Raw genomic sequence first — 27,745 nt, 5'->3', positions numbered from 1 at the left:
AACTTCAGTGAGTTCAAGGCCAGGCTGAACTGCATAGTGAGACTTTGTCTCAATAAGGGGAAGGGAATATAGCTCGGTGGCATAGCACCTGTCAGGCAAGTGCAAGGTCCCGAGTTTAATTCCCTGTACTAAAACCAACCAATCAACCAGAACAAAAATCCTACCATCAAAACAAAAAACTCAAACCATCAAATCTGATTTTAAGAACTTCAGATCCCTGCAGACAGTTCTGTGACCAGTCAGGTTCTGGTGGCCTCACCCAGGCAGGAGTGTTCGGAGATGGCTGAGCGGCCAGCGGTCATGTGTGCACAGCCATCCAGCTTCACTCGGAGCACCTTCACCATTCAAGTGCCCATGAGCAGGCATAACTCAGCTAGCCAGGTCCGAGGAGGTCACACAGATGTCACAAAGGGGCGGAGAGCTGTCCAGCTGTCTCCTGACCCTTCTTCCTTTACCATCCCTAGTTTTCCCCTTCAAGAGACCTCTCTGGTCACCTGGAGGACACTTCTCAGAAAGCTCAGCTCAAGGTTCAACCCTTACTGAAGTCTTCTGGACACCTCTTCTAAATGCCTCTAGCCACGACACCACACCTACTCACATGCCTGCCTCTCTCATCATCCCCAACACCTTGTATGCTGGGAAGCACAGCCACTGCCCGCTCAGTGCCTGCGTGGCAGGGACAATGTCAGTTCACTCTCATGGTCTCCACTTCAGATTAACAAACTGAGACAAGGGGTCCTAACGTGCCCAAATGGAGTAGAAGAGTCAAGACCCAAACGCAAGTTTTTTGTTTACTTCAAGGCATCACTTACTAAAAAGGCTTGCACTTTCTTAACTTTCTTGATGACATATATATATATATATATATGCAGTATTTGAGATGTTAGGCACGTCACTTGTAGCTACTGAATACCTGAAATGTCACCAGTGGGACAGAACCAGATTTTAAACATTTAAATGTAATACTCTCAGGCTAGATCTGCAGTGGGCAATGCTGGCCCCCAGAATCCGTTTCCTTAAACATGAAATGAGATCGCTATGTCTGGGGTTGTCTATCTGTCAGCCTGAATGAGACTGTGGAAAAGCACCAAAACTCTGGCAAAACCAGATGGCAGGCACCTGCAGAGGAGGAGTCTCAGGGCTGGGACCTCCACAAGGACCAGCAGGGGTTTCCAGGGGAGCTCTAGGCCCGGTCCCAGCCCCACCTTCTTTCTGTTCAGACACACACAGTACAGACCTCATGCAGCCCCAAAGGGCAAGAAGAGACTTTAATTAAGGGAAGAAGGAGCCAACAGAATCAGGAGAGCGCGCGAGCAGGAGCAAAGTGGGCAGAGGCCCGGCCTGGGAACCTGGTGGACTCACCTCTCTAGCACAGGCACTGCACTGACAGGTGGACAGCGCCCTCCTCAGCTGAGAAGGAACTGCAATGGCTACGCAGCCAGAGGCGGCCTGCTTCGGCCCAGCTCCTAAGCATGGCGGGCAGTCACACAGATCCAGCCCTCATCAGGGGAGCCTAGGGAGCTGGCAGGGGTTCCTGCCACTTCTACTGGGCTCAGACAGGCTTGGGAATAAGCAGGTAAGGAAGAGAAGCTGGAGTCTGAAACTTTCCTCTTTCCCCACTGGGGGTGGCACAGGGGAGAGAAAGTTGTCGCCTTTGGCTCCAGGCCCGCCCAGACCCACAGCGACCAATAGGGTACAATCACTGGGACCAATCACAGCCACTGGAGGTGGAGATTGTATGTTTAAAAACAAAAACAAAACAAATAAAAAGAGACAAAAAGGTTACAGTCTTCTTCAAGCACAGAGTTAAATTTCAAGATGTTAAAAAATAAGTTTCCTGGACCAGGAGACTGAACATCAGAAGCCAGCCTGGCCCGGCATGTGTGGCCCTGAGACAGGTCCACGCTGCATTCCTGTCCAGCTAGCAAGCACACACCCCTCCCATATCTGATGCCCACCCTCCCCAGCTGCCTGCCACCGCCGCCACTCTGGGAGGTGACTCCAGGATACCACGAAGACTCGCAGAGACACAGGGAGGTTGAGGGGAGCTTGGATCCAGCCAGGTGGTTCAGAACTGTCAAGAGAAGCGAGAGGCAGTGAGTGGTAGTTATTCTCTCTCCTGATGGGCTGGCTCCAGGGAAGGCATAATGGGAGAACCACAGTCATGCTCAGACCTGAGGGGTGAGTTCAGGGCCTGCAACACACTAAGGGACTCCTGCTTCAGCTAGCCTTCAGTGCTGTCCCACAGGGCAGCAGCCGTCAGCCTAGCACAAACAAGCAGAGAAGACCCTGGCCAGGTCGCACAGATGGCTACGCACACCCTGTCAAATCACACTTGGTGAGCAGAAGGTGTCTCCTTTAGACATGGAGTCTTGAGTTCCAGGGAGAAAGACAAAGGATTTGATACAGCGTGTCACATGTTGGGTGATCCTTCAACAGGAGGGGCCTGGTAATCTTTTCTGCCCCCAAGCATCCCCCACGGGGCCACACCCAGAGACTGGCTACCTGGTATTGGTCTGGTGGTGCACATCTGGAATCTCAATGCTGTGCAAGGCTAAGTCTGTGGGCTCCAAAGCTTGACCCCTGCCCAGGCAAGTCAGAGACTGCTAAGACTATTCCAGGGCCCTGGCCATAGGAGTCTGAAGCCACCACACATGGAAAGCTTCCTTAGTAACAGGTGATCTTCCTTACCCAACAGTCTGAAAGCTAAATAGTAGTAACATCTTCATCTCATCGATGAGGAGGCAGAACTTGGCTAAAGGGTCCATGACAGGCCTGACCAGGCAGAGAAACACACTAACCCTAGGGGCTGAAGGCTGAATGCTCAGTCGGCTCAACTGCCTCAGGAAGAGGGCAGGGATCACATGCTGTTCCACCCCAGGTAGATAACCCAGGGGAAGTGGGATAATCTCCATTTTTAGGATTCAGAGCTTCTTCTGGGAAGTCTGTAAGCTGTGATAGGAATAGTCATCAAATGCACGGTCTAGGGACTCTCAGTAGACTGTATCAATGAAATAGACTGCTTGGAAAAGGGGGGAAATAAGGCATATCCTGAATCTCTAAACGACTGTGTCGTCAGTCTCTCAATGTAAATAATTCCTTGTCTCCAGAGGACTGCAGTCCTTTTGGTTAAAAAGGCACAAGCAATTTCAGAGAGACCCAGAGGTCTGAAACCCTGAAAGTGATGGGAAAGCAGTCGAAGAAATCATGCCGTGGCCCCTGAGAAACAGAAGCTGACGAGGAACTGAAGTCTGTGCTAAGTAGAGTTTCCCCAAAATCAACTCTCCCACAACAGACTACAGAAGGGCCTTGCAGCTTCCAGGCAGCGGTGACCGGCCACGAGCCAGTGGGCCTGGCGGCCTCTGTCCTCAAAAGCCTGCTGGTACCACTGTCCCACCAGGTGCCAACTTCTCCACACCACACAGGGCCTCTCCTCAGCAGGAAACCAACAAGGCCCCACTTACGTTCTTGAGGAACTCTTCAGCCACAATGCGTGCACGGGCATTGACAGACAGCTTCATCTCACTGATCTCTTTGTCTATCTCCTCCATGAAATGGATCACAAAGTCCACCAACTTGTGTTTGTACATCTGCTCTGTGTGGAAGTTGGTGATCAGAAAACTGATGTCATATCCCTAGGGAACAAGGACAGGAAGAAGTAGGAGGAGAGATTAGCACAGCAGGGACACACAGTTGGCCATATCCTCCACGAAACACCTCCACATGCTTGCGGCAGTGACCTTCTGAGCTCCATGAGTTGCAATGAGCAGCCCATCCACTTCGAGGGGCAGGATCTATGTTGGATCCAAGCAATTAGACCCAGCTGAGAATTCTGTGTTATCAGATGTCTCTGGAAGACTGTGGCACAAATGGCTCTCCATTCAAAATGAGTCAGGAGAGAATGAGCCGAACTCAAAAACTTGTCATGCAAGAATCCAATCAAACAGTAAGGAACACTCAGTTCACAGAAGAGATGATGGCAGGGAGGGGGACTGCAGTCCTGCAGTTCTGGAGGACGTATAAGGAAGACAAGTCACACCAGGCAGCTGTAGAGGCGGAATCTAGGACTGCAAGGAGAAATTTGGCTCAACATGAAGAAAAGCCAGGCTGGTGGCTCACATATGTAATACCAACACTCAGGAGGATCATAGCAACTTTGAGGTCAGCCTGGGCTACAGAGTGAGTTCAAGGCCAGCCTCAACTATATAAGGAAACCTTGTCCCAAAAAGACAAAAAAAAAAAAAAAAATTGAGGAAGTTGGCCAGTACCTTTGGCATCTGATGATGGCCTGGACTGCTCTGTGGGCTGTGGCAGTCATTAGGGACATTTCTATCTAAACTGTTAGCAGTGTGTAGAGAGGGTTCCAGGACAAAGCCAGGCAACAGCTGGCCCCATGTTAACTATGGCTCTTTCAAGGCTCAACTCAGCAGATGGCAAAGCTGAGAAAGACCCTAACTCACTGTGCTCTCAGGGGAAGTCGAGGCACTGGGAAGATGAGCAACACTGACTCATCCTCCTCACCAGCACCCAGCCAACTCTCAACTCAGGCCAGAGGGCCAACTGCCACAGCAATCTTGGTTCAAGAAGTAATCTGAAGCCCGGCATCGTGATGCACACTTCTAATGCTAGCACTCAGCACTCATGAGGCTGAAGCTCATGACTGCTGTGGGTTCAAGGCCAGCCCATGCTACAAAGTAAGTTCAAGGCCAGCCTGCACTGCATAGGAAAACCCGTCTCAAAAAGATAAAAATAAAGAAATTAGTTTCAGGCTACTCAGTAGAAGAATTCTCAGAATGATGAGCACATGGATCCACAGTGTCTTACCTCAACTGGTTTTCTTCGAAGGATAAAGAAGTTCTCTGCTCGCATCATCATAAAGCGCATAAACTTGTGGCATAAAATCTTCTCGATCTCATCAGCCTAGTGAGAGCAGAGGAGAAGGATGGCTCTCTCAAGCTGATACCCTAGGCTGGTGGTGGTGAATCTTTGGCATCTGTGCTACAGCAGGTACACGTCGACTCACAAGCCAGGGGCCCCAGCAGCCCAGTGTTGGGTAACAGCACACACATAGGCAGTGCTGGTACTTAGTGATAAAGAAGTAGGTTTTGGGCTGCAGTTTAGGCACTTGGTCTCAAAAAGGCTCCCATCACTGTCCTAGTCCTAAATCCCAATAGCTTGGGACTATGATTTTCTCGAGCCTTGATGGAGACAGCAGTTGGGAACAGGAACTCTGAATTGTGGGACTTAGCTGCCCAGTGAAGGGAAGAACTCCCGCAGGGCCCACTTCATTCAGACCCATTTCCCCTTTCTCCTTTCACTACCGCTGCACCTCCCAAAATGTGTGGCAGGCCCTCCAGGTGTCAGAGCCACGCGTGGGTAAGCTCTGCCTGGTGACACCAAACACTGAACAATCCTCAAAGGGTTCCTCTTTCTACTCTTCCAGTATCTCGGAAGGCAGAATTCTGCAGCCAGGGGCTGGAACACCAGGGATTACCAGGAATACCTTCCACTGCTGCTTTACCTTCCTTTCTCCAAAGACAGCAGGCCTCAGAGCAGCTTCCCCTAGGTAACAGTACCCAATCTGAATCTAATAATTTTGTTTGCTTTTGTATTACTCTCTACTATGCAAAGTAATATCATCTTTCCATTTAGAGCATGGTTTGTAATTTCAGTAAAAGGAAGTCAAATTTCAGTAAAAGGAAGTCAATACTAACTACCTAATAGTTCACCCCCAGTGGTACTTGGGTAGCATGTGTGTTTACTACCTGACTGTCCTGATCTGACAATCCCCAAGGATCACTCAGGCAGGTGTCATTTCAACCAGTTATCTCATTTGTACAAGATGCACTCATATGTCTTATACTAAATATTTTTAGCATACTTTTAAATTTAAAACATTGTATTCACATTTGATGTATGTTTGTAGTAAAATCTAATCACTTCTGATTATTTTACAACGTTGTATTTTAGTTGTGAAAAAAAAAACCCTATAGTTTTTTGCATTACAATCTATAAAAACTCTTAAAGAAGTACATTAGCTATAATTTTTATACTTTTTCAGAGCTTGGTGATGTTATCAGTATAAAACAGACATTTTTGGGACACTGAGTGTGAATAGGAAATGCCAAAAGATCTAAAAAACAAACAAACAAACAAAACTGGAAAAACAGCAGGGCATGGTACCACAGGCGTATAATCCCAGTACTCAGGAGTCTGGGACAAGAGGATCATTGCAAGTTCCAGACCAGCTGGGGCTACAAAGTGACCTCAAAAAAACCCAAAACCAAAACCAAATAACCTGAAAAAAAGGAAAAATGTTAGCATATTAGGGACAAAAAGTCTAGATTATAAAATGGAAAGACAAAAAAGATGTCTCCTGGGGCTGGGGATTTAGTTCAGCGGCATTGCCCTGCAAGCAGGCAGTCGTGAGTTCGATTCCCGATACCGACAAAAAGGAAAAAGATCAAAAAAAAAAGATGTCTCCTTATTGTCAATTGTTCGTAATACAGAAATGGAAACGACAGAACTTGAATGAAGAAACAAAACTAGAAAAAAAAAAAAAAAAAAAGAAAGAAACAAAACTAGGGTTTGGGGATTTAGCTCAGCAGCGTAAGCGCCCACCTTGCAAGGTAAACGTGCAGTCGTGAGTTCAATCCCTGGTACCGATTAAAAAAAAACACAACTAAGTTCCAACAGTGGTCAATGATCATAATAATTCTATGCGTGGTATTGACAGAACTTGATCAACATCTAATAAGCTATCCTGTAACGAAAAAGTAGGGGAAAGTCAGTGCGGTAGCACATGCCTGTAGTCCCAGAAGTCAAGAGGCTAAGGCGGGAGAACTGCTGTGAGTTCAAGCCTAGCCTGGAGTTCAAACCCAGCCTGAACTAAGTAGCAAGACCCTGTCACAAAAAAAAAACAAACAAACAAACAGGAAAAAAAATCTATTACAAAACATTTATGCACTTTGTAGACCAAACAATACAGAAGTTGTTCCTGAAAACAAGGGAATTCACAAAGTCTGTTACAATTCAGGTTAGTTCTAATAGACCAAATAATTGAAAAATACGGGATGGTGAAATGTGAACCGTAACGTCCATTACTGACATTTCGTGGACAGACATTTTATTGAAAAAATACCACCCACAGGGAAAAAGGAAAGGCCAACAAGGCAATGTAAAGTCCATTGTTCAAAGAAAGACAGTAATGTAAAAAGAATCTGGAAAGAGGGGCTGGGGATTTAGCTCAGTGGCATAAATGCCTGCCTTGTAAGCAGGCAGTCGTGAGTTCAATCCCTGGTACCAATAAAAAGGGAAAAGACCAAAAAAAAGACAAAAAAAAAAAAAAAAGAATCTGGAAAGAGACTACACATATCACTGTCCAGAATGTAACCTTGTGTTATGTATTAAATATTTTAAAAATATACCATACCAGAAGAACTGTTGAATAAACTTGATAAAACTATCATTATGTTACCTGTTATTTTACAAAAATTAACAAAAAATATGCAATTTTTGGTCTTCCTGATTTTAAATTATTGGACTGGCAACTGGCTAAGTAAATAACCATCCAAGAGGTACAGAAATATGGCAAGAATGTTGCAGGCAGTGTAAAAAATAGGCATTTATGAAACATCAGCTAAGGAAACATACAAGATGTGGCACTCAGTTTCTTTTTTTTTTTTTTGTCTTTTTGACAAAAGTGGCCTTGAGCTCACTTTGTAGCCCATGCTGGTCTGAACTCAACAGCCATCCTCCTGCCTCAGACTTCTGAGTGCTGGGATTACAGGGAAGCCTGGCTCTTGGCACTTTATTTCTTAAACTAAGCGATGGTTTCTGAAACTACAGATCTCAAATTGGTACTGGTGCTGCCTACTTTTCTCAAGTGGACATGTCCTCCATTCATTTGTGTTATGCTCTGGATCTGAACTGTCTACCCAGAGCCTTGTGTTTGGAAAGCCACTGGATCATGGAGCACCACACACATGGACCCACCCCATAGTTTCACAGTGCTGTGCCAGGAGGGGTGGGGATGCCTGGAGGTGACAGACTGCAGGGACACGACCTGAAAGCCTGTGACTCCCTCCCGGCTCCTCCCTTTTCTATTTGCTTCCTGCCTGCTGTGACAGGGTCGCTCTATTCCTGCGCAGACCATTCCACCATTTGGTTTTTGTCTTGGAGCCAGGTGACTGTGGACTGTAACCTCAGAACCATGAGCTCCAGTACACACCAACTTTAAACTGTGAGTGCTGGAAATCTGTCCAGGGACAAGAATATAATGAAGTCATTTGGAAATGGTTCTGTGATCTGACACGAAATTGGTCCTGCAGCACTGGGATGTTACCTTTCCCACATTCTAATCCACAGCAAAGTCTATTAGACGGAGTTGCTGTCTTTTGATTCCACTGACTTGCTTTATTAATCATTTCCTAGTACATTCAAGGAAGCAGAGCCCAGGTTCCCTGGCCCCTTAGTCTGCCACACTCATCTCCTAGGAGATCTTGGCTTGGAAGAGAGCTCTTACCTAATGATGGTCCTCCTCTATGGCAACTCACCTGCTTCACAGCAATGCTGACCCGGACAGAATTGATGGAGCCCTCAATCAGCACCTTCTCCTTCTCATTCCTGCTGATGGTAACAGGCTGCAAGAGGAGCTCTTTGCTACTCCTGAAGAACACAAAGTCACAGAAACTTCCATATCACACAGGTACAGAACAGCCAGGGCAGCCCCAAATCACTACCCAAGGCAAGAGGAATGAAGGAACCTATCTGAGCAGGATGGTCTATGACATTTGCAGATGTGCTCCACAAAAAGAGCACAGGTTTTAGAGTGAGGGTGAAAAGTTTTTGCACCTCAGCCTCCTGGGACGTCTCTTGAGCAAGAGCCTCTATGAGATCTCAATTTCTTCATCTGTAAAATGTCCATGATTCCCATTGCACAGGCAAGAACCAGGAGAGATCCAAAAGGCTCAAGGGTCTACTGGTGTCCCTGGCATGAAGCAGGAGCTTGGCAAAGACAGCTGACTTTGATAACTACAGACAAAGCAGTATGCTTTGAGGAATGAGGGAAACACCTGCTAAGATAGCCTAGCCTCAAGGGAACAAGGGAAATACCTGCTTAGCAAGGAAGACAGCTAAACTGAACAAGCTGACCTGCTATTTATTTATTTATGATTTTTGTACTGAGGATTGAACTCACGACCTCATGCTTGCCAGGCATGTGTTTTTGCCACTGAGCTAAATCCCTGGCCCTTTTATTTTCAAAAGGCTCTTAGAGTCAAACCCAGGGCCTCATGCATGCTAGGCAAATGATCTACCGCTGAGGTACAAGCCCAGCCCTAGACTCCTTTAATTATCAATCCAGAATTATTTACTTATTTATCACTGAGACCTTTATCAGTTCAAGGCACAATTTAACATCTCCTGAATATCTAGGATATTTATAAACAAAGTTAATTATGGTGGTCGGTAAGCTGTGACTATTTTAAATTGCTGTGGAAATTACATATGTTAACAACACATTTTAATACTACTTTTACAATTCAAATCAAATCAAATAATCATTTACTATTATGATAACATGGCCTATTTCAGTTACTTGTTTCAGGTTACTTTTTTTTTCTTTATGAGGCAGGATCTCACTATGTAGTGCAGATTGGCCTCAAACTAAGGTGATCCTCCTGCCTCAGCTTACTGAGTACTGGGATTACAGGTGTGCATCACCACACCTGGTTCAGATTACAGTTCAAAGGATGAGCTAGGAACGTAGCTCAAAGGTACAATGCTTGCTTATCATGTCCAAAACCCTGGAATTGAAACCCAGTAATCAAAAAAATTTTAAAAATTAAAGAATTTATGAAATGAAATTAAAACTAGGCAAGAAAAAAATCTTGCCTTACTGTTTTACCACTTTGCTATCTTTTCTGCCTTCTGCATGCCATGGACTGTTTCTCTGTGATGCCCCTCTGCCAGGCCATTCTGCCTAAAAGCCAGCCAACTGTGGACTGAACCTCCACAAACAGTGAGCCAAATAAACCTCTCCTTCCTTAAAAAGAAAATTAGAATACTGAATATTTGAAGTTAGAGGATACAGAATGTTAAGGGGGAAAAATTCTTGATCCTTCAATTAGAAAACTATAGAGTTAAACTCAGATATCTTTGGAAACTTACAGTGGGTTCAGTGATGAACACCGCAGGAGTCTTCCTCACAGCCCTACTCTAACCAGTCACACCTGGGCCAAGTGAGCTTGGTGCCAGAGGAGCGTCTCCCCTGGGTCTCGCCCTGCCAACCCACTGACCCTGTTTTCTTATTCCAAATTGGGAACCACTGTTCATCTGGCAGCAAAACAAAATATGTCAACTGAAGCTGACACAAGGACCGCAGGGTCGATTCACGGCAGCCTCTAGGCAGCAGCTGTCCCTGTAGCTGCTTCCTCCTCCCCACCCTGACCCTTCCCTACCTGACTTCCACTTCCGGCTTGTTGTGTCGTTCCACAACCTGGGAGGAGAAATTCTCCAGGCAGAGGGCAGCCTGCAGCGTGGCCCGCACGGCACTCAGGTAGGGGCGGAGGGTGGCAGTCTGTAGGAAAAATGCCAAGGGTCAGGAAGAATCAGAATCTGCCTTGCTAAACTGACTGGTCCCAACTCCAGCTCCCACAGAGCCAGGCAGTATGAGGGGCACCCAGGTCTCGAACTCCAGGGAACAGCAACACTATGCCTCTAAGATGCTGTTCAGTCTTAAGTTCAGAGCAGTGGTTCTCAACAGGGAGTGACCATGCCAACCAGTGGACATGCGGCAACATCAGCACCTTTTGTATTCTTGTGAGTTGTTGGGGCTGTGTGACTGGCATCACATGGATAGGAGGTCAGGCACGCTGCTAAGGACCCTATGGTTCACAGTCCTAAGTGTCAACAGTGCTGAGCTTGAGGATCTCTGGTCCTTTACCTGCCTATTTTTCATTTGTTCACTCATTCGTTTATTGAGACAGGGTTTCACTATGCAGTTCAGCCTGATCTCAAACTCACTTTGAAGCCCAAGCTGGACTCGAACTCTCAGCAACCTTCTTGCCTCAGCCTCCAGTGCTGGGATTACAGGCGTGTGCCACCATGCCTGCTTTGGCCAGCCTACTAGCCAGCATACGCACTGGTCACCTGCTAGCCAAGCCAAAAACTCTATCTGCAAACAGTTCAAATGGGTAGGGGTCATATGATACAAAGGGGGTAGAAAAGTGAAATATTTACACTTGGGGTCTCTTACCCTACAACAGAAACAATGTACTATCTACCTGTGTGTCCAATTTATGAAATGTGAAATAATCTGTATTATAAGTAATTGTATTGGAAAAACAAAAAAGGTATTATCTGGAGACAGGATCAAGAGGATTTTATGAATAAGAAATAAAGCAAGGACATTCCAGTAAAGACATCAGTTTACAGTTACAGTAGTCAGTCAGATTACTCTTTTAGTCAAATTCTCGTTTTAAGGCATTACACATGCTCTCTAACGCAATCCTTTAGCACTCAGCTTATTAGGGAAAGTCTCTTCCTCCTCACAATCCTTTTTTGACTTCCTGTCATGCAATTATTCTAATCTGCAGCAATCCATCTGTCGTATGTCTTTTGTACAGTAATTTCCCCTCACAGTCAGCACAGATCATGTCTACTTTATTCATTTGCACAGCCTATACCTACTCAGTATCTAACACATACAGTGTCTCACTAATTTTACGTAGAATGAAAAAAGGACTGATTGAAGCAAAGCCCCAAGTCAGGGGTGGTTATACATACTTTTAATCCTAGCACTTGAGAGACTGAGGCAGGAGGATTGAGATTGGTCTGAACTACATAGTGAGATTCTATCTCAAAATGAAAAAAAAAAGCCAAGTACAGTGGTACACACCTATAATCTCAGGACTTGGGAGGCTGAGGCAGGATTGCCTCAAATTCCAGGTCAGCTGGGATACACAGGGAGTTCAAAGCCAGCCTGAACCTCATAGCAAGAAAAAACAAAGCAAGGCTACAAAACAAAAGGCAGTGAGAGTTCCAGAAGCCATAAGGAGTACAAAGTTTCTGTACATGAGAAGCAGTCTGTACCACTGAGGTTCCTGCAGTGGCAGGCTAGGAACAGGGTACTGGGTTAGCTCTTCGTGTAGTGCAGCAGGAAGCACTGGGGCTTTCTGGGGAGGAAGTTACACACTGCGGCTGCATGTCTGCTCCCCGGAGAAGGGACTGGAGAGGGAAGTGAGATGTACCAGCAGCGCTCATCGGAGCCTAGATTAGGGTGGTGAAGCAGACAAGCAGAAGGCACACAGGGACTGGCGTGACTTTAGGTGCACGGCATAACAGAATCAAAAAATAACTTCCAATAGACTGTGGCCCACTCATACAATGAAATAGTATTCAACAATAAAACAAACTACTAACAAATAGATCTCAAATGTATTATGGCAAGAAGTAACATTTAAAAGCCCACACGCTAGTGGTCAAGGTAGAGTGCTCACCTAGCACATGCAAAGTCCTGAGTTCAACCTTCAGAAGAATAGTTACCATTTCTTTAAAAAGCCTACATACTAAAAAATTCTACTTACATAGGAGTCTGGAAAAAGTAAAATGATGAAGACAAGACATCACTGGTCGTCTGGGGGAGGTAATGGGCGATTGAAAACTTTTGAGGGTCACAAAAATGTTCTGTATCTTGATTACGACTGGTTACATGACTATTTTATCCACATTCATAGACTGGAAATCTAATGGTGAATTTTAGACGGCCAGCCCTATGAGGCTGGTAGTTTCACGAAATAGCTCAACAAACGTGTATTCTTTCAGACTCAAGAGGCTAAAGGAGGATCGCAGAGCTCAAGGCCAGCCTGAACTAAGTAACAAGCGCCCGTCCCAAAACAATGAAAAAGACAAAAAGGGGGATGGGGTGGTTGAGGATGTAGCTCAGTAAATGTTCAGTGTAATCCTCAGTACAAAAAAAAAACCAAAAAACCATGTCCTCAATCCGACGAAATGCCCAGGTTTCCAGACGAGATTAAAAAAAACGCAGGCAGGATGAGTACCAAAGAAAGAAGAGCAAATTTAGAACTACAGTCCCAATTTCAAGATGTCTTCAAGATAGCCGGTAAACCTTGAAAGACAACTAGGAAAGCAGCTGGTGGAGTCACCATAGGTCATCCAAAGTTGAAACTAGATAAGTATCACCAGGAAATTCGCTAGGAGGGGAAGGGAAGCCAAGCCACAACTCCCAAGAGCGGCCAAATACAAGGTGCTGGAAGAGAAGGATCAGCAGTGTCAAAGTTTACGCACAGTGAGGTCAACAAGGTTTGGCTCTGACCAGGAAGGGGCCTGAATGGAGGCAGGAAGATTCTTTATTCGGGTTGAGGCAAGGCTGAGAGTACCGACAAGAGGCTATGGAAAAAGAGGATATCTGCCTAGGCAAACTGGGGCTCAGAAGACAGGCCAGGAAGGGGGGGGGGTGTGGTCAGCAGAGCCCTACCTTGGACGAGAAAATACTACACACCTCCGCAGCCTCAGAGGCCCACAACGTGCCTTCGAGGCAGGACCGCAGGCCTGAGCGACCCGCTTTCGAATCCCGCGCGCCTCGGTGCGATATACCTGTTTCGGGCCACAACTGTGGAGCCGCCAGGCCGGCCCCTTACCAGGAGTCTCCCAACCGCCCCTTCCTCTCTTCGGACGCCCCACTTCAGCCTCCCACCCTCATAGTGCCCGCACGTCCTCGGGCATCCCTCGGCCTCTGGCCTCTGCGGCAAGGCGGTCTCGTCCCCAAACCCATAGCTCTGAGGCACAAAAGACAAGAGTCCCGGACCGGGTCCCGACTCTCACCATTGCGGGCGCTGGCTGGGCAGGAAAGCGGAAGTGCAGAAGTGGCCGGCGCGCTACGCCTGGCCGTTTGTAACGCGCAGCCGCACTCACCGCCCGGGCTTCTGGACGGTACCATCTGTGTTCTGAGAGGGGACATTAGAGACTATTAACAGTGGGATCCTCAGGCAATGTTCACACTAAGCCTCGCTTGGTGTTTTTAAAGTCATAAAATTGCAGATCACTACTCAGCCTTCTCTGATACTCATGCGTCTTTCGCTTTGGTCTTTCTATTTTTAATCCTCTTTTCTGTAGCCTCCCCCAGTCACGCAATAGTGCAGCCCCACTTTAGGTTGGGCACCAAATTAGGACAAACCGAGGCGGAGGAGCCTTACGTTCCTTCCGGTTCTGCGCCTTCATCCTGTCCCGGCCCCTCCCTCCCTGCCGCCCCTGGCTCGGCGGGGTACCTGCTCTGCGGAGATTTCACCGCTGGGCTCCGCCCCCAGCCCGAGCAGTTCCCTGGGGCTCACCCGCGGCCTGGAAGCCCCCCTCGCTGCGGGCTCATACCCCCCCCTTACCCGCAAGTCGCAGTGGGCACACCCGCCGTCTCCCCGCCCCGCGTGCGCGGCAGGGGCCGCCCATAACCAGTTCCGGGGCGGTTTCTCGGATTGACCCGAGCTCCTCGCCCCCCCTCCGCGGCCCCGGGGGCTTTAGGAGGCCGCGGAGAGGAGGTAGAGGGGCGGTAGCTGCGTTAGCGGATCCCTAGGGGGCTGGGACTCTGGGACGGGACATTTGGGCGACCCACGGCTTGCGCCAGCCATTAAGCAGTCCCCCTTCTGTGCCAGGCACTGAACTGGGCTCTTGACGAGCAGCATCTCTTAATCCTCAGAACGTCCCGGGGAGGTAGGTACTGGTGTTATCCCCATTTTACAGATGCATAGTTTCTGAGGGGAAACAGACATCTTTTGACCCCATTTTGCATACAGAGTTTAATTAAGGTTAATTAAGTTCTGTGGGACCTACTGACAAAAAGGGGGCATGAACCCAGTTCTGTTTGTCTGACCAGCTCATGTTCCAAACCACTCTTTGAGGCATGGAGAAGGGGAAAAGGTGGAGTGGGGTGCACAGGGAGACCGGGAAGCACAGAATACAGAAATGTGTGCAGCACCCAGAGGCTTTGGAGAGCCCTGGAGAAAAGAGGAAAATGAGCTCAGTGGTGTATCTTGGTGGTTTCGGCTGCAGACACAAGACTACCTGGGTTCAGGTTCTCGGTTTCCCTTTTTGTGAAAAGGAGACTGTCAGGTTTGGGTGAGGAAACTGGTGAAATGCTAAGCTTTGCACCTGACGTGGTTTGCGCTGGGTGCTCTCCGATTCAGAACTGTGCGCTCGGCCTTGTCAGTAAGGGTGCCTGGGTCTCTGATTGAGGCGGTCTCCCGAGGAAGAAGCCCTAGGACTCACACTACTTTGTCTCCACCAATGGCCTTTTCTCCAGCTCTGCAGGGTCCCACCTCCTGGGCCATGAGTGAGCTGAAGGACTGCCCATTGCAGTTTCATGACTTCAAGTCTGTGGACCACCTCAAGGTCTGTCCCCGTTACACAGCAGTGCTGGCCCGCTCTGAGGATGATGGCATCGGCATCGAGGAGCTCGACACCCTCCAGCTGGAGCTTGAGACCCTGCTGTCCTCTGCCAGCCGGCGCTTGCGTGTGTTGGAAGCTGAAACCCAGGTGATACCCCAAGCAGGGGACATCACCAGAGATGGACTGTGTCAAGTTATGGAATGGGTCATTAGGTTAGCTCAGGCCACGAGACTGACTAGAAAAAAAGAGCTTAAATTGGGCTTCTTGAACACATAAAATGTACATGACCCAGATGTGGTGGCACATGCCTGTGTATTTCAGTCCTTGGGAAGCTGAGGCAGGAGAATCACCATGAGTTTGAGGCCAGTGTGAACTACATAGGGAGACCCTACCTCCAGAAAAAAGGGCCATGAATTTGTGTGATTCTCATCGTACCCACCATTATGTTCTGAGTCAATAGAAAAGTCTCAGAACACTTTGGTCCATCAGGAACTTGTCAGCTAAAGGGAATGGGGAGATCTGAATTTGAACCCTGACCTTAGGTACTTATTAGTGTTGCTGTTACTAAGTATGTGACTTTCAGAAAGTTATTTTATTTCTGAGCTTCCATTTCCCTACCTCCAAACTGGGCTGAACCTATCTTTATAACTTTTGTGAGAATTAAAAGGAAAATTCTGTCTGGGCTCTGGTGGCACAAGCTGTAATCCCAGCTACTCTAGAAGGTGAGGTAGAAAGATCAGAAGTTCAAGGCCATCCTTGGCTACATAGCAAGTTCAAGCCTGGCCTGGACTACCTGGGAGACTAAAATGAACAGGGATGTAGCTCGGTACTCTTTGGATTCAGTCCTTAGTACTGCAGGAAAAAAATTTTGCAAAGACTCAGCCCAATATCTGACTCTTTTTTTTTTTCAATGTCTGACTCTTAAAAAAGCACTTCAGATATTACTTACCGGTACTACTTTGATTTTTTTTTCATGCTTGCCAGACAGGTGCTTTGCCACTGAGCTATATTCCCAGCCCACTTTATTTCGTTCACTGCATAAGCATCCCTTGAACCTGTGTGCCAGCCACTCTGCTGGATCCTGAGGAGCAGGGTGCTGAAGATGTGCATCCTCTTCTCCAGTAGCTTATAGTCCACTTGAGCAGTGTGCAGGTGTGCTGTTCCTTCAGGCATGTCCAGCAACATGACTGGGTCTGCAGTGGACACGCGAAGTGCCAGCAGCTCACAGAGGGAAGCAGCAGGAAGTGCCAGCTCAGTTGGATCTCAGTGGACAAATAAAATTCACATGTAGTTCTGGAAATCCATGGAATCTTCCAAGGAAGCGATGGCACAATCCGTTGTATTTTGGCATCTAAGAAGCCAGGTTACTGATGAGGAGAAGGCATTCCAGATGGAGGTCTGAAGTAGACGTTCGCTGCAAATCTTGCTTGCCTTCACTAGAAAGTGTCCACCAGCAAATTGCAGGGCTAGCAGGCACAGGTGTCATCTTTCCTTGACTTCTGTGCTAAACAGTTTGTGACTATCCTGAGTGAACAGAGGTGAGTCAGAGTACAGACAGAAAGTGAATAGAGTGGTAAGAAGTATCTGAGTAAAGTTTTGTGGGGTGAGACAGAGCCACAGGAAAAAAAAAAAAAGAAAGGAAATGTTTTGTCTGGGCCTGGTGGTGCACACTCATAATCCAAGCACCCAAGAAGCTGAAACAGGAGGGTCACTTGAGTTCAAGTGGGCTACATAATGAGTTTAAGCCCAGTGTGAATTACACAGAAAGGAAAAAAGAAAAAGAAAGTTGAGATTTGAAGAATGGGTGCAGTTTCTTCAGCAAAAAGAAGACCTTGGGGCTGCCTTAGATTCTCATTCACTGGGGAAAGGGTGTCCTGTGTGCCCTTCTTCACCGTGACAGTCTCTGTACATTTCAGATCCTCACTGACTGGCAGGATAAGAAAGGTGACCGGCGACTCCTGAAGCTAGGTCGAGACCACGAGCTTGGAGCTCCTCCCAAACACGGAAAGCCCAAGAAACAGAAACTGGAAGGCAAGGCGGGACATGGGCCAGGTCCTGGCCCTGGGCGACCCAAATCCAAAAACCTTCAACCCAAGATCCAGGAGTATGAATTCACTGATGACCCAATCGATGTGCCACGGATCCCCAAGAATGATGCCCCCAACAGGTTCTGGGCCAGAGAACAGAGTGGGGTCTCAAGATTCTGCTATTGGGGGTGGTGTTGGAGGGTGACAGGGATGCCCACTCTATTTCTGCTCCTCCCCGTAGGTTCTGGGCCTCTGTGGAACCCTACTGTGCTGATATCACCAGCGAGGAAGTGCGCACGCTAGAGGAACTCCTGAAACCACCAGAAGATGAGGCTGAACATTACAAGGTAGAGATCCTGGGCCTCCAGAGAACAGGACAGATGAGAGAGCCAGAAGGCCTCCAGATCACAGATCACAAAGCCACATGTCCTCCGCCTTTGCTGACCTTACCAAGCCTCTTGGCTGGTTGTTAGTCCATCGGACACCCAGCCCCAAAATGGTCCCCACAGCTTCAGGCGTGCACACCGGTGAGGTATACTCGTGTCCCTTCACCTCCATCCGTGCTTGGTTGTCTCTTAGGACTTGATTTTTTTTTTGAGACATGATCTCACCATGCAGTTCAGACTGGCGTTGAGCCCACTGTGTAGCTCACTATGTAGCCCAGGCTGGCCTCAAACTTGAGGTGAATCCTCCTGCCTCAGTGCTAGGATTACAAATGTGGGCCACCAAGCCCAGCTCCCTTGTGACCCTTTATCCAAAGAGTCTCTCGATATTTTCCCCACTTTTAGGTCTCCAGAGGGGTTTTTCTTTTACTTACTTCATTAGAGAAGAGTAACAAGGTGTGATTGTGCACACCTGTAAGCAAAGCATTGTGAGAGGCTGAGGCAGGAGGAGCACAGTCTGGAGTTCAGACTGAGCAACTTAGTGAGATCTTATGTCAAAAACTTAAAGCTGGACTGTGGCCCACCACAAAGGCTTCAGATTTAGTCCTCCAGTCCTCTGCAGCGGGGGCAACAGGCAAATGTCACCGACCTGGTTTAAAAACATTGTTGGCTTAAAGTCTGCTTCCTTACAAGGCATGTCTCCGCCTCCCCACAGCCCCCAGGGTAGGGAATGGGACTCACCCATCATCAGCTCCCATTATCACACGGGCTCATAACTGAGCTTGGCTCCCACTTGCCACAGATTGAGTTCCGATGCTCAGTGTTTATGTCACAGCCAGTGCCTCTCTCTGTTTTCATAGGGGAGGCTCTAAGTTCCATCCCTGGCACCAAAAGCAGAACAGAACAGCAACAAAATAATTTAAGAGCTGGGGGGCATTTATACAGTGGAGCACTTGCCTGGCACACAGGCCTCTGGGTTCAGTCCCCAGCACCGTGATTAAATAAATAATCCATGTAGGCCATAGTAAATTGAAGCAAGGCAAGGAGTAACTCCCTTTCCCTCCGACCCAGAGGCCTTTATTTCTTTTTGCTAGTAGCAGTAGCTATGGCTAAAAGGACATGGATGTGCACAATTTTTTTACACCTAGATCTTGGCATTGTTTCACGTCAGTTTCTCTGTGTTCTGGGTCTTTATGAGCCTAGCTCTCTTTCTAGGAGAGTAAGTGTGGAGATTTTTATCTCCTCTGTCTCTTCTGACCTGTCTGTATGCTGGCCTTACCCCTGGGCTAGGGACTAAAAGACAGGTAAGGGAACAGGCAGAGGAGGAAGCTTGAGCTCAGGGAGAGGCCTGTGCGCTCTAGAGCTTGCAGGCTGAGTGGCCACCTCCCCACAGATCCCACCCCTGGGAAAGCATTATTCCCAGCGCTGGGCCCAGGAGGACCTGCTGGAGGAGCAGAAGGATGGGGCCCGAGCGGCAGCCGTAGCTGACAAGAAGAAGGGCCTCATGGGGCCACTGACTGAACTGGATACCAAAGGTAGGCCCCTTCCCCTGCTTGTGCCAGGCCAGCACTTTGAGTTCCTGGAGCTTCATCTGCCCCTCACCCACTTCTCTACACTTTCAGATGTGGATGCCCTGCTGAAGAAATCTGAGGCCCAGCATGAGCAGCCAGAAGATGGGTGCCCCTTTGGTGCCCTGACACAGCGCCTCCTTCAGGCCCTAGTGGAGGTGAGAGCTTCTACTAAGATCCAAGCTGTGTTTCCTTCCTGTTTTTTGTTTTGTTTTGTTTTTCTTTTTGAGACAGGGTCTTGCTGTGCAGTTCAGGTTGGCCTTGGGCTCACTTTGTAGCCCAGGCTGGTCTCGAACTCTTCAGTGATTCTCTTGCCTCAGCCTCACGAATGTTGGGATTACAGGTGTGCACCACCACACCCCGTTTACCTTAGGGTTTTAACATTTCATGGCTGTCAGTTTGATGAGCTTACAAAATGTTTCTGTGTCCCTCAGACTGCTTTTGTGCCCTTTCTAGTCTCTGATCTCCCCCAAGATAGCTGCTCATCAGTTCCTCATGCTGTGCCCTGGCTGAGCATGGGTCCCCGTGCAGCTGCTTCTCCACACACCCTCATGCTGGAGTCCAGGACAGTGGTGGCTCTGCATCACATATAAGGAAACAGGGCTCAGCCAAGGCACTCTAAGTACCTCACAGCTGACAACAAGGGTGGGGTCCAGACCTTCAGCATCTCCGTCTTTATACCCACTGCCTAGCAGTAAGCAACCTGTCCCACCTTGTGGACACTCACATTTTCTTCTGGCTCAACAGTACTTTATTTCTCTGTCTGGGGCATATATTCCAGGTCAACTAAGGCAGATGTAGTGGAGGTCTCTGTCTCACACTCTCAGAGATCTCACCTGATGGCGTCTTTGCATTCTGGGTGTGATTGTCACTCCAAGAAAGTGAACAGAACGATCTAAGTACAATCCTGGCTACTTGGGAGGCTGAGGCAGAGGGACTGAGAGTCTGAGTCAGCCTGAGAGAGACTTTGTTGCAAAACGTATTTTAATCCCTGTAGTGGGGCAGGGGACCGAACAAGTATGGGGAAAGCTTTTGGGCTGTGACTCACTGTGGCTCTTTTCTCTTGATCTCTTGTCCTGTGACCACAGCTGATTGCAGGGAAACATAGGAAACAATGCAGCCCTGCTGCTGTGCAGAAAGGAGAGCACGGTGCTGGGACAACTCGCAGTCCCTGTCCCTGTGTGCTTTGCAGTGCTGGGGACCTTGCAAATGCTTAGGACACCTTGGCTGTTCCCATTTCCGCTGCCGAGTACTACTGTCTTCCAAAAAGAAAAGAATTTCTAGCAATACTTCACAGAGGTGGTGGGAAATATCACAGGGTATTTCTGATCTGTGATATCACCCACAGGCCCACAGGCCAGGAAGAAGCAAAAATATGGAAACAAGCTGGGTGTGGTGGTGCACATCTGTAATCCTAGCATTTGGGAGGCTGAGACAGTTGGATCACTGTGAGTTCGAGACCAGCCTGGGCTACCAAGTGAGCTCAAGGCCAGAGTGACCTGCATAGTGAGATCCCGTCTCAAAAAGACAAAAAAAAAAAAAAAAAAAAAGCGTATGAAAACACTAGCTCTTTCTCTTTCTAACCATTGCTGTGGTCTTCCAGGAAAATATTATTTCCCCTATGGAGGACTCTCCCATTCCTGATATGTCTGGGAAAGAATCTGGGGCCGATGGGGCGAGCACCTCTCCCCGCAATCAGAACAAGCCCTTCAGGTAAGTAATGTCACTGCACTCGAGGCGTGGCCATCCTGACAGGAAATCTTCCTTAACGGGGAGGCAGAGGTGGGCTGCTGAGTGCCAAGTGCTGAGTGCCAGTCTGGCTGTCAGTGCACATGGGCTGAATGCAGGCTGGCTCCTTGCATGTAAATACCCTGGGCACTCACCAAAAGGAAGTGGCTGGATAAATTGTCATAACCGTAACATCCATGATGAAGTAACCTGCAGCTGTTAATTGTGTCTGAGAAACACGCCTAATTGGCATAAAAGAAAGTGGACCATAGATTACCAAATGGGGAAAATGTTCATTATAGCCCAGTGTAGGTGGTTTGATCTTACCTTTACTTAAGATAGATATTGCGGTTTAGCTCAGCAGCATAAGTGCCTGCTTGGCAAACTCAAGGACGTGAGTTCGATCCCTGGCACCAAAACCAAAAAAGATATTAATACATGCATGTAGAGGAAAAAACCTGGAACAATATATAGCATTATAATTACTGCTAACACAGTTTGGAGCACACACAGATTTGGGGATGGGCAGTTCCAAAGCAAAAGGTAGATGTCACTAGGCTCAGAATCCTGGGGACTGCTGAGGGCTCCCTGCCAAGCTGGCCCCTGAGCTGAGGGGCTGTTCCCTGGATCCTGAGGTGTCTTCACTCTCAGTGTGCCCCATACCAAGTCCCTGGAGAGCCGCATCAAGGAGGAGCTGATTGCACAGGGCCTGCTGGAGTCCGAGGACCGCCCTGCAGAAGACTCAGAGGACGAGGTGCTTGCTGAGCTGCGCAAGCGGCAGGCCGAGCTGAAAGCACTCAGTGCTCACAACCGCACCAAGAAGCATGACCTGCTGAGGTGAGTGTGAGGAGGACAGCCCGGGCTTGCCAGGAGCCTTGGTTCCCCGGGGGTCGCCTTCCAGGGCTCTGACAGGCTCCCCAGGCCTTGAGGACCCATAGTGCTGGGCACCATTCCCCTGGGCGCACTCAGATTCTGAGCCCCAGAGTGGGGTGTAGGCACCTGGCATGGATCGACTGAGTGTTCTGTTTTGGTACTGGGAATTGAACTCAGGACCTTGTGCTTGCCAGGCAGGTGCTGTGCTGCTGAGCTATATCCCCAGCTTGACTGGGGTTTTTTACATGTGAAAAAATGTAAAATTTACACTCACTCAACCATTTTAAGTGTACAGTTCAGTAATGTTGACTGTATTCGTGTTGCATTGTTTATCTTTTAAGTCTTTCAGGTTTATTTTCATTTGTCCTAACAATTTAATTTCACTTTATGAAAAATTAGATCAGAAAAAAATGTAATAAATACAGTGTACTCTTTACCAGATCAGCTTAATAGCATTTTGTTGGACATTATGATTTTTATTGGCCTAACGTGAAGGTGATCAGTGTTTCAGGAATCAGTGTCACTTGTGTTATAACAGCTTCCATCTACAGTAAGTAGCACAATGTGCACTGCCTTTTCGTGGGAGATAACTCACACTAGACTTGTTGCTTTTCCAGACAGAGGAAAGTACAGAGATGTCCCATAAGCCCCTGCATCCACACAGGTACCTCCTCCCGCTTGAGGAGCTGGAGGTTGAACCCAAAGCCATGGACATGCTCTACCACTGAGTGTAGTCCCAGCCCTTTACAGTTTTTTGTTTAAAATGGTGCCGCTAGCTGGTCGTGGTGGCGCACACCTGTAATCCCAGCATTTGGGACTGAGGCAAAGCGTTCAAGGCCAGCTGCATGGCGAGAGCCTGTCACAGAAAATGAAAAAAAGATCTGCTTAGTGGTTGAGGACTTGCCTAACACACGCAGTGCCCTTGCCCACAAAGTGCGGAACACATGGTACCACATGAGCGTGCTCAGTGATGTGTTGCTCTGGGACAGTGGTGCCAGCCCAGAGGAGGCTCTCTACAGGCAGTGGGGGCCACGCTCTGACGTGACTGGCTGGTCCCCACAGGTTGGCCAAGGAAGAGGTGAGCCGGCAGGAGCTAAGACAGCGAGTCCGCATGGCAGACAATGAGGTCATGGATGCCTTTCGCAAGATCATGGCTGCACGGCAGAAGAAGCGGACTCCCACCAAAAAGGAAAAGGATCAGGCCTGGAAGACCCTGAAGGAGCGGGAGAGCATCCTGAAGCTGCTGGACGGGTAGCTCGCCGCCCCCCGGCTGCTGCCCTGGCCTTGGGGAGGCCCACTTCCTTCCACGGTGCCAGAAGCCGTGCCTGGGCTGCCCGTCAGAGGGGGGCAGTTTGGAGAGGACCGTGGCCTCCTAATGTCCTCGGGCCCCCTCAGTCTAGGCAGGATGCAGGAGGCCCTGCGAGGCTGGCCTGAAGCCCAGTTTCTGCTTGGCCTCAAGATGGGGCTTTATGTCTGGGGCTTCCTCTTTTCCCTCTTCCCCATTCCTCCTTCCCTTCTTGCCCTCAAGGACTTCTGCCTTGTGGTTTTGTAAAGTGCAAATTTAAGAATAAAGTGACTGCTGTGGTTTTGCAAAAAAAAAAAAAAAAAAAAAAAAAAAAAGCACTTTTTGCTGTTGTGGGGAGTAGGGAGGGACTATGGTTCTTGGTGTTGTGGCAAAGACTGAGGAGGCGGATTGGTGGCTTTCAGCTGTGTTCACTTACCCCTACCATTCCTGCAGGTGCCCTTTCTGAGCTCTGCTTTCTGAGGCTGCTGTGGCTGTATAACAGAACACCCCGAAAACACACTGGTTGGGGCTTGGCAGTCTTGGGCCAGGGTTGGCCAGCACAGCACTCAACAGAGCCATGCAGGGACCAGGTTCTTTGTTTTTTATGGTTCTGGAGATTGAACCCAGGGCCTTCAGTCTTTTCTTTTTTGTCTCTTTGCCTTTTTGAGACAGGGTCTCACTGTGCAGTTCAGGCTTTGAATTCACAGCAGTCTTCCTGCCTCAGCCTTCTGAGTGCTGGAGCTAGAAGCACGTGCCCTCATGTCCCACCTTCTCATTCTGAAGTGCACCGTCAGCCCTTGTTCATTTTTTGAGGCAGAGTATTGTAAAGTTTCCCAGGCTGGGCTTGAACTTGCCTCCTATTTCAGCCTCCTCAGTGCTGGGATTACTGGCGTGTGCCCCCACACCTGGCCAGATTGGGGTCTTTACCTGTCTCTACAGCATGAGTTGCCTGGCAAGGTGTGTAAGCCTCTAGCCCAAGGTGGTAGGCAGTAACAGTTGGAACCACTGTCTCCTTATGTATGCCCAGCTAGGGAGAGGGCAGGAGCCAGCTGGCTTCCATGCCCACCAAGAAGAGCGCAGCCCTTTCCCAGACAGCCTTCTGCCTCAGTCCCCAAACCAGGTCACACATGTGGCACCTGAAACTGTCCTTGTGGTGAGAGATGACTAGGGTTTAAACTAGTTGGAGTAGATTCTGCTACTGCCAGTCCACAGCAGTGAGGAGACCCAGCATGTGCTGGACAGGCTACCAGCAGTGCCCCACTGCTGGGCAGGAAGCCAGGCCTGAGGGGCTGGGGTGAAAATACATGTTACCATGAGTTCTTCCTGGGGTGAGAATGATTTGCGCTCTGTGGGAAGCTGAGGTCCACATGGGGTAGAGGGGATAATCCCTGAGGCAGTGACTCAGCTGTAAAGAAGATGCAGTCTTTGTGTTGGGAAAGTGACCCCACCCCACCACAGAAGTCTCTTGTGGGACTATGATCAAACTGGGGTGAACACATGGCCTTGTCTTGGCTGACCACAGCATCCCATCTCTAGAGCCACCGTGATTGACCCTGGGGATGGCCACGTGGCCTCATCTACACTACTCAAAGGCCTTTCTAAGAGATGCTTTGTGATGCTGAATTTCACATGCTTTTGGAACACAAGTAACGGACCATAAATTTAGACCAAACAGTGACTTGCTTCCCTGTCAGGTGGAAGACTGTCCCTCGTAGTAGAGCCCGCTGGAGATACAGACAGGACAGGGCAGGCGCAGTATCCTGACGATGGACCTGAGGCTCTGGGCCAGTCATTCCTGAAGCTACCAGGTCCCCCACTGGGCTTCCTAGGGATTCCAGTCACAAATGGCCCTAGCCGAAGCCAGTGATGGTGAACCTTTTAGAGACGAGTGCCCAAACTACAACCCCACACCCACCTACTACTGCAAACTGCCAGCTCTGCATCAGACCCGAACACTGAAGTTTTAAGTTTAGAAAAAGAAACTCGCCGCTAGGGATTTAGCTCAGCAGCATAAGTACCTGCCTTGCAAGCAGGCAGTGGTGAGTTCAATCCCCGGTACCAATAAAAAGGAAAAAGAAAAAAAAAAAAAGAAAAAGAAACTCATACATCAACATCTTTTGTCTTAAAAATAACTCACAAGCTGTAGGTTCACCACCCCTGGCTGAGCTACTTTGCCCTGCAGTTTTGTCATTTGTAACTAAAAAATGCCTAATAAAAGTGGATTTTGGCAAAAAGAAAGAGTGAAGTGCTGAGAGAGGAGACACCATGATACCCTGCCTCCCACTCGGTTCAAAGTCCGGCGGCTTCAGTTTTTCAGTGATGCACTGTCCCCAAGTTGCTCTGTAGCCTTCTCAGAAAAAACAGTGAGAAACCAGCCATGACAATGACAATGAAATCAAGTGCTCAGGGAATGTTACCCAAGTACCAGGAACTGTTTTGTTGTTGTTGGGTTTTTTGGGTTTTGTACTAGGGATTGAACCCAGCTAGGGTCTTCACGCTAAGCTACAACCCCTGACCTTTTTTTTTTGTCTTTTTCCTTTTTATCGGTACCGGGGATTGAACTCACGACCGCCTGCTTTCAAGGTAGGTGCTTATGCCGCTGAGCTAAACCCTCAGCCCCAACCCCTGACCTTTTGAGTGTTTTTTTTTTTTTTTTTTTTTTTTTAATTTTGAGACAGGGTCTCACTGAGTCACTAGTTCCCCAAAGTGGCACCAACTTTCAGTCCTCTGCCTAAGCCTCCCAGAGTGCTGGGATTACAGGTGTATGTCACTGTTCCCAGCTCCAGGCACCAAAACTTGCTTGACTATTTAATGGTATGGTACCAATAACATCTTACTTATGTAATGAAGAAACCGTGTCAGGAAATTTTCATACCTTGCTTAGTCAAACCGTTTGAGCGTTTGAGTTGTTAGATAGCTTGGGGGGAACCCTATCCTACCACAGTCTGCATGAACAGTGCACCCTATTATGAGGGAGGGATGGTACCAACCTGTGCAGTCATGCACAGCAATCCTGCGTGCAGACCCGTTTCTGACTAACCACCCACCTGCTCACCAGGCCAGACCATAAGGTTGGTAGGTGTAGTGGAAAGAGCTCCAGGAGGGAAGACGGCTTTGTGGGCAGAGTGAAAGCCTATGTCCCAGAATCGGGCAGAAAAGGAAAGAAAAGAGCTGCAGATGGAAGAATGCCAGAAGGGGGACTGGGCCTGGTTGGTTGGGGAGCAGACTGAACTTTGCAGAATCCGTCCTGAGCGCTCTAGTTATTTTCTATTGCAGAGGCTTGTAGGTGCTGGGCCTCCAGCTACACCTCCCTTACCTCCCCAGCACTGGGGGTTTGCATGGCCTTCGTGCTGAGCTACATCCCCAGCACTTTTATATTTTGATTCTTGCTAATTTGCCGTCTCCTACCTTGGCCTCCCAGAGTGCTGGGACTACAGGTGTGTCCCACCACACCTGGCAGCAACCTGATCTACTTGATGGCATTAGTTCCCCACAAGATGAGTTGTATTTCTAGGTCTAAAGGACACAAAGCCTCCCAGAAGTTACTGCCCCAGAGAGCACCATCACTGACAGCATTCTCTGGCCCATTTGTGTCTGCCAGAGCAAAAGCAGGCCTCTTTTACTGGTTTGTGAAAGTTGGATTCTTGCGTGTAGAGGAAGATGAGTCCAACACAAGTCTCCAATTCTAATTTGCAACCATCTTGACTTTTTCTTTGTATGTTTTTGGTTTTCTTGAGACAAGATCTTGCTATGTAGTTCAGGGTGGCCTTGAACTCATTATGTAGCCCAGGCTGGCTTTGAACTCACCATAATCCTCCTGCTTCAGCTTCCCAAGTGTTGGGATGATAGGGGTGTCTCACCATGTCCTGCTCCTTTTGCTAGTTATGGAGGAAACACTAGTATCCACCGTGTAGAGGCCTAGATGCCTGTAATTGCCCTTGAAAAACATAAGGGTGCGTGAGAGCTGGGAGATGAAGCCCTGACCAGGAAGGGCGCCCAGCCCTGTCTCCACCTTTGCACTCTGGGGGCCATGCACCATGGTCTGCTGCAGGTACTACTGAGAAGGACCAGAAGGCCAGAAGTTTACAGAAAGGTGGCCAGGGCTGGGACTCGGATTCAGCTCCGTGTGACCCCACCTGGGTCTCTTCGCCCACCCAGGTGGTATCTGCTCATCTCTATTTCCTGGTTCATACTTTGGTTCCCCAGTTGGTGATGCCGCACCCGACCTGGGAGCAGTGGAGCACCTGAGCCTGCTAAGGCCGCCGCTGGACACACTACGCTGGCAGTGGGTGCTGTGACAGGATCCGAGGCGGTGTGCAGGCTCAGAGAGAGACCTCGCAGCAGCCTCAGCACCAGGAGGCCTGGGAAGATGGGCAGGGCGTTGCCAGGCAGAGGCTGATACTCCCAAGAAAGAGCAGCGGGGAGCTGGGGTGCAAAGAGCCAGCCACTGGCTTGGAGAGGCAGGTGTGGCAGCGTGAGGGG

At 48.7% G+C, this 27,745-nt stretch overlaps 2 protein-coding genes across 3 annotated transcripts; one reads left to right on the top strand and one right to left on the bottom strand.

Moving 5' to 3' along the window:
- Window positions 1-1,241: 1,241 nt before the first annotated feature.
- On the bottom strand, window positions 1,242-14,499 carry Arpc4 (actin related protein 2/3 complex subunit 4). Of its 2 annotated transcripts, XM_003464085.5 has the most exons (7): window positions 14,400-14,499; window positions 13,846-13,967; window positions 10,461-10,579; window positions 8,556-8,667; window positions 4,825-4,920; window positions 3,465-3,635; window positions 1,242-2,074 (listed from the first exon to the last, which is right to left on the bottom strand). In XM_003464085.5, the coding sequence occupies exons 1-7, from the start codon at window positions 14,461-14,463 to the stop codon at window positions 2,069-2,071; spliced, it is 690 nt and encodes a 229-aa protein (XP_003464133.3). In that variant the 5' UTR covers window positions 14,464-14,499; the 3' UTR covers window positions 1,242-2,068. The 2 variants fall into 2 exon arrangements, with proteins under 2 accessions (XP_003464133.3, XP_013001772.2); XM_013146318.3 differs by lacking the exon at window positions 4,825-4,920.
- On the top strand, window positions 14,396-23,538 carry Tada3 (transcriptional adaptor 3). Its single transcript, XM_013146317.3, has 10 exons — window positions 14,396-14,552; window positions 14,667-14,724; window positions 15,314-15,546; window positions 17,316-17,566; window positions 17,668-17,773; window positions 19,203-19,344; window positions 19,432-19,535; window positions 20,981-21,090; window positions 21,757-21,942; window positions 23,041-23,538. The coding sequence occupies exons 3-10, from the start codon at window positions 15,340-15,342 to the stop codon at window positions 23,231-23,233; spliced, it is 1,299 nt and encodes a 432-aa protein (XP_013001771.1). The 5' UTR covers window positions 14,396-14,552; window positions 14,667-14,724; window positions 15,314-15,339; the 3' UTR covers window positions 23,234-23,538.
- The last annotated feature ends 4,207 nt before the right edge of the window (window positions 23,539-27,745 follow it).

This window comes from Cavia porcellus, unplaced genomic scaffold (assembly GCF_034190915.1).
Source record: "Cavia porcellus strain 051 isolate PalLab524CR breed Dunkin Hartley unplaced genomic scaffold, mCavPor4.1 scaffold_15, whole genome shotgun sequence".
Taxonomy (NCBI): Eukaryota; Metazoa; Chordata; class Mammalia; order Rodentia; family Caviidae; genus Cavia; species Cavia porcellus.
Note: the sequence above shows the minus strand (reverse complement) of the source record. Positions and strands in the feature narration are given on the sequence as shown.

Excerpts from the sequence above, each read along its gene's own strand:
- Tada3 (XM_013146317.3), top strand. The coding sequence starts at position 15,340 with ATGAGTGAGCTGAAGGACTGCCCATTGCAGTTTCATGACTTCAAGTCT. Across the intron at positions 21,091-21,756 it reads AATCAGAACAAGCCCTTCAG|TGTGCCCCATACCAAGTCCC; the intron begins GTAAGTAATGTC and ends CTTCACTCTCAG. Across the intron at positions 21,943-23,040 it reads AAGAAGCATGACCTGCTGAG|GTTGGCCAAGGAAGAGGTGA; the intron begins GTGAGTGTGAGG and ends TGGTCCCCACAG.
- Arpc4 (XM_003464085.5), bottom strand. The coding sequence starts at position 14,463 with ATGGGCGGCCCCTGCCGCGCACGCGGGGCGGGGAGACGGCGGGTGTGC. Across the intron at positions 13,968-14,399 it reads GTGCCCACTGCGACTTGCGG|AACACAGATGGTACCGTCCA; the intron begins GTAAGGGGGGGG and ends GTCCCCTCTCAG. Across the intron at positions 8,668-10,460 it reads AAGCCGGAAGTGGAAGTCAG|GAGTAGCAAAGAGCTCCTCT; the intron begins GTAGGGAAGGGT and ends TGTGTTCTTCAG.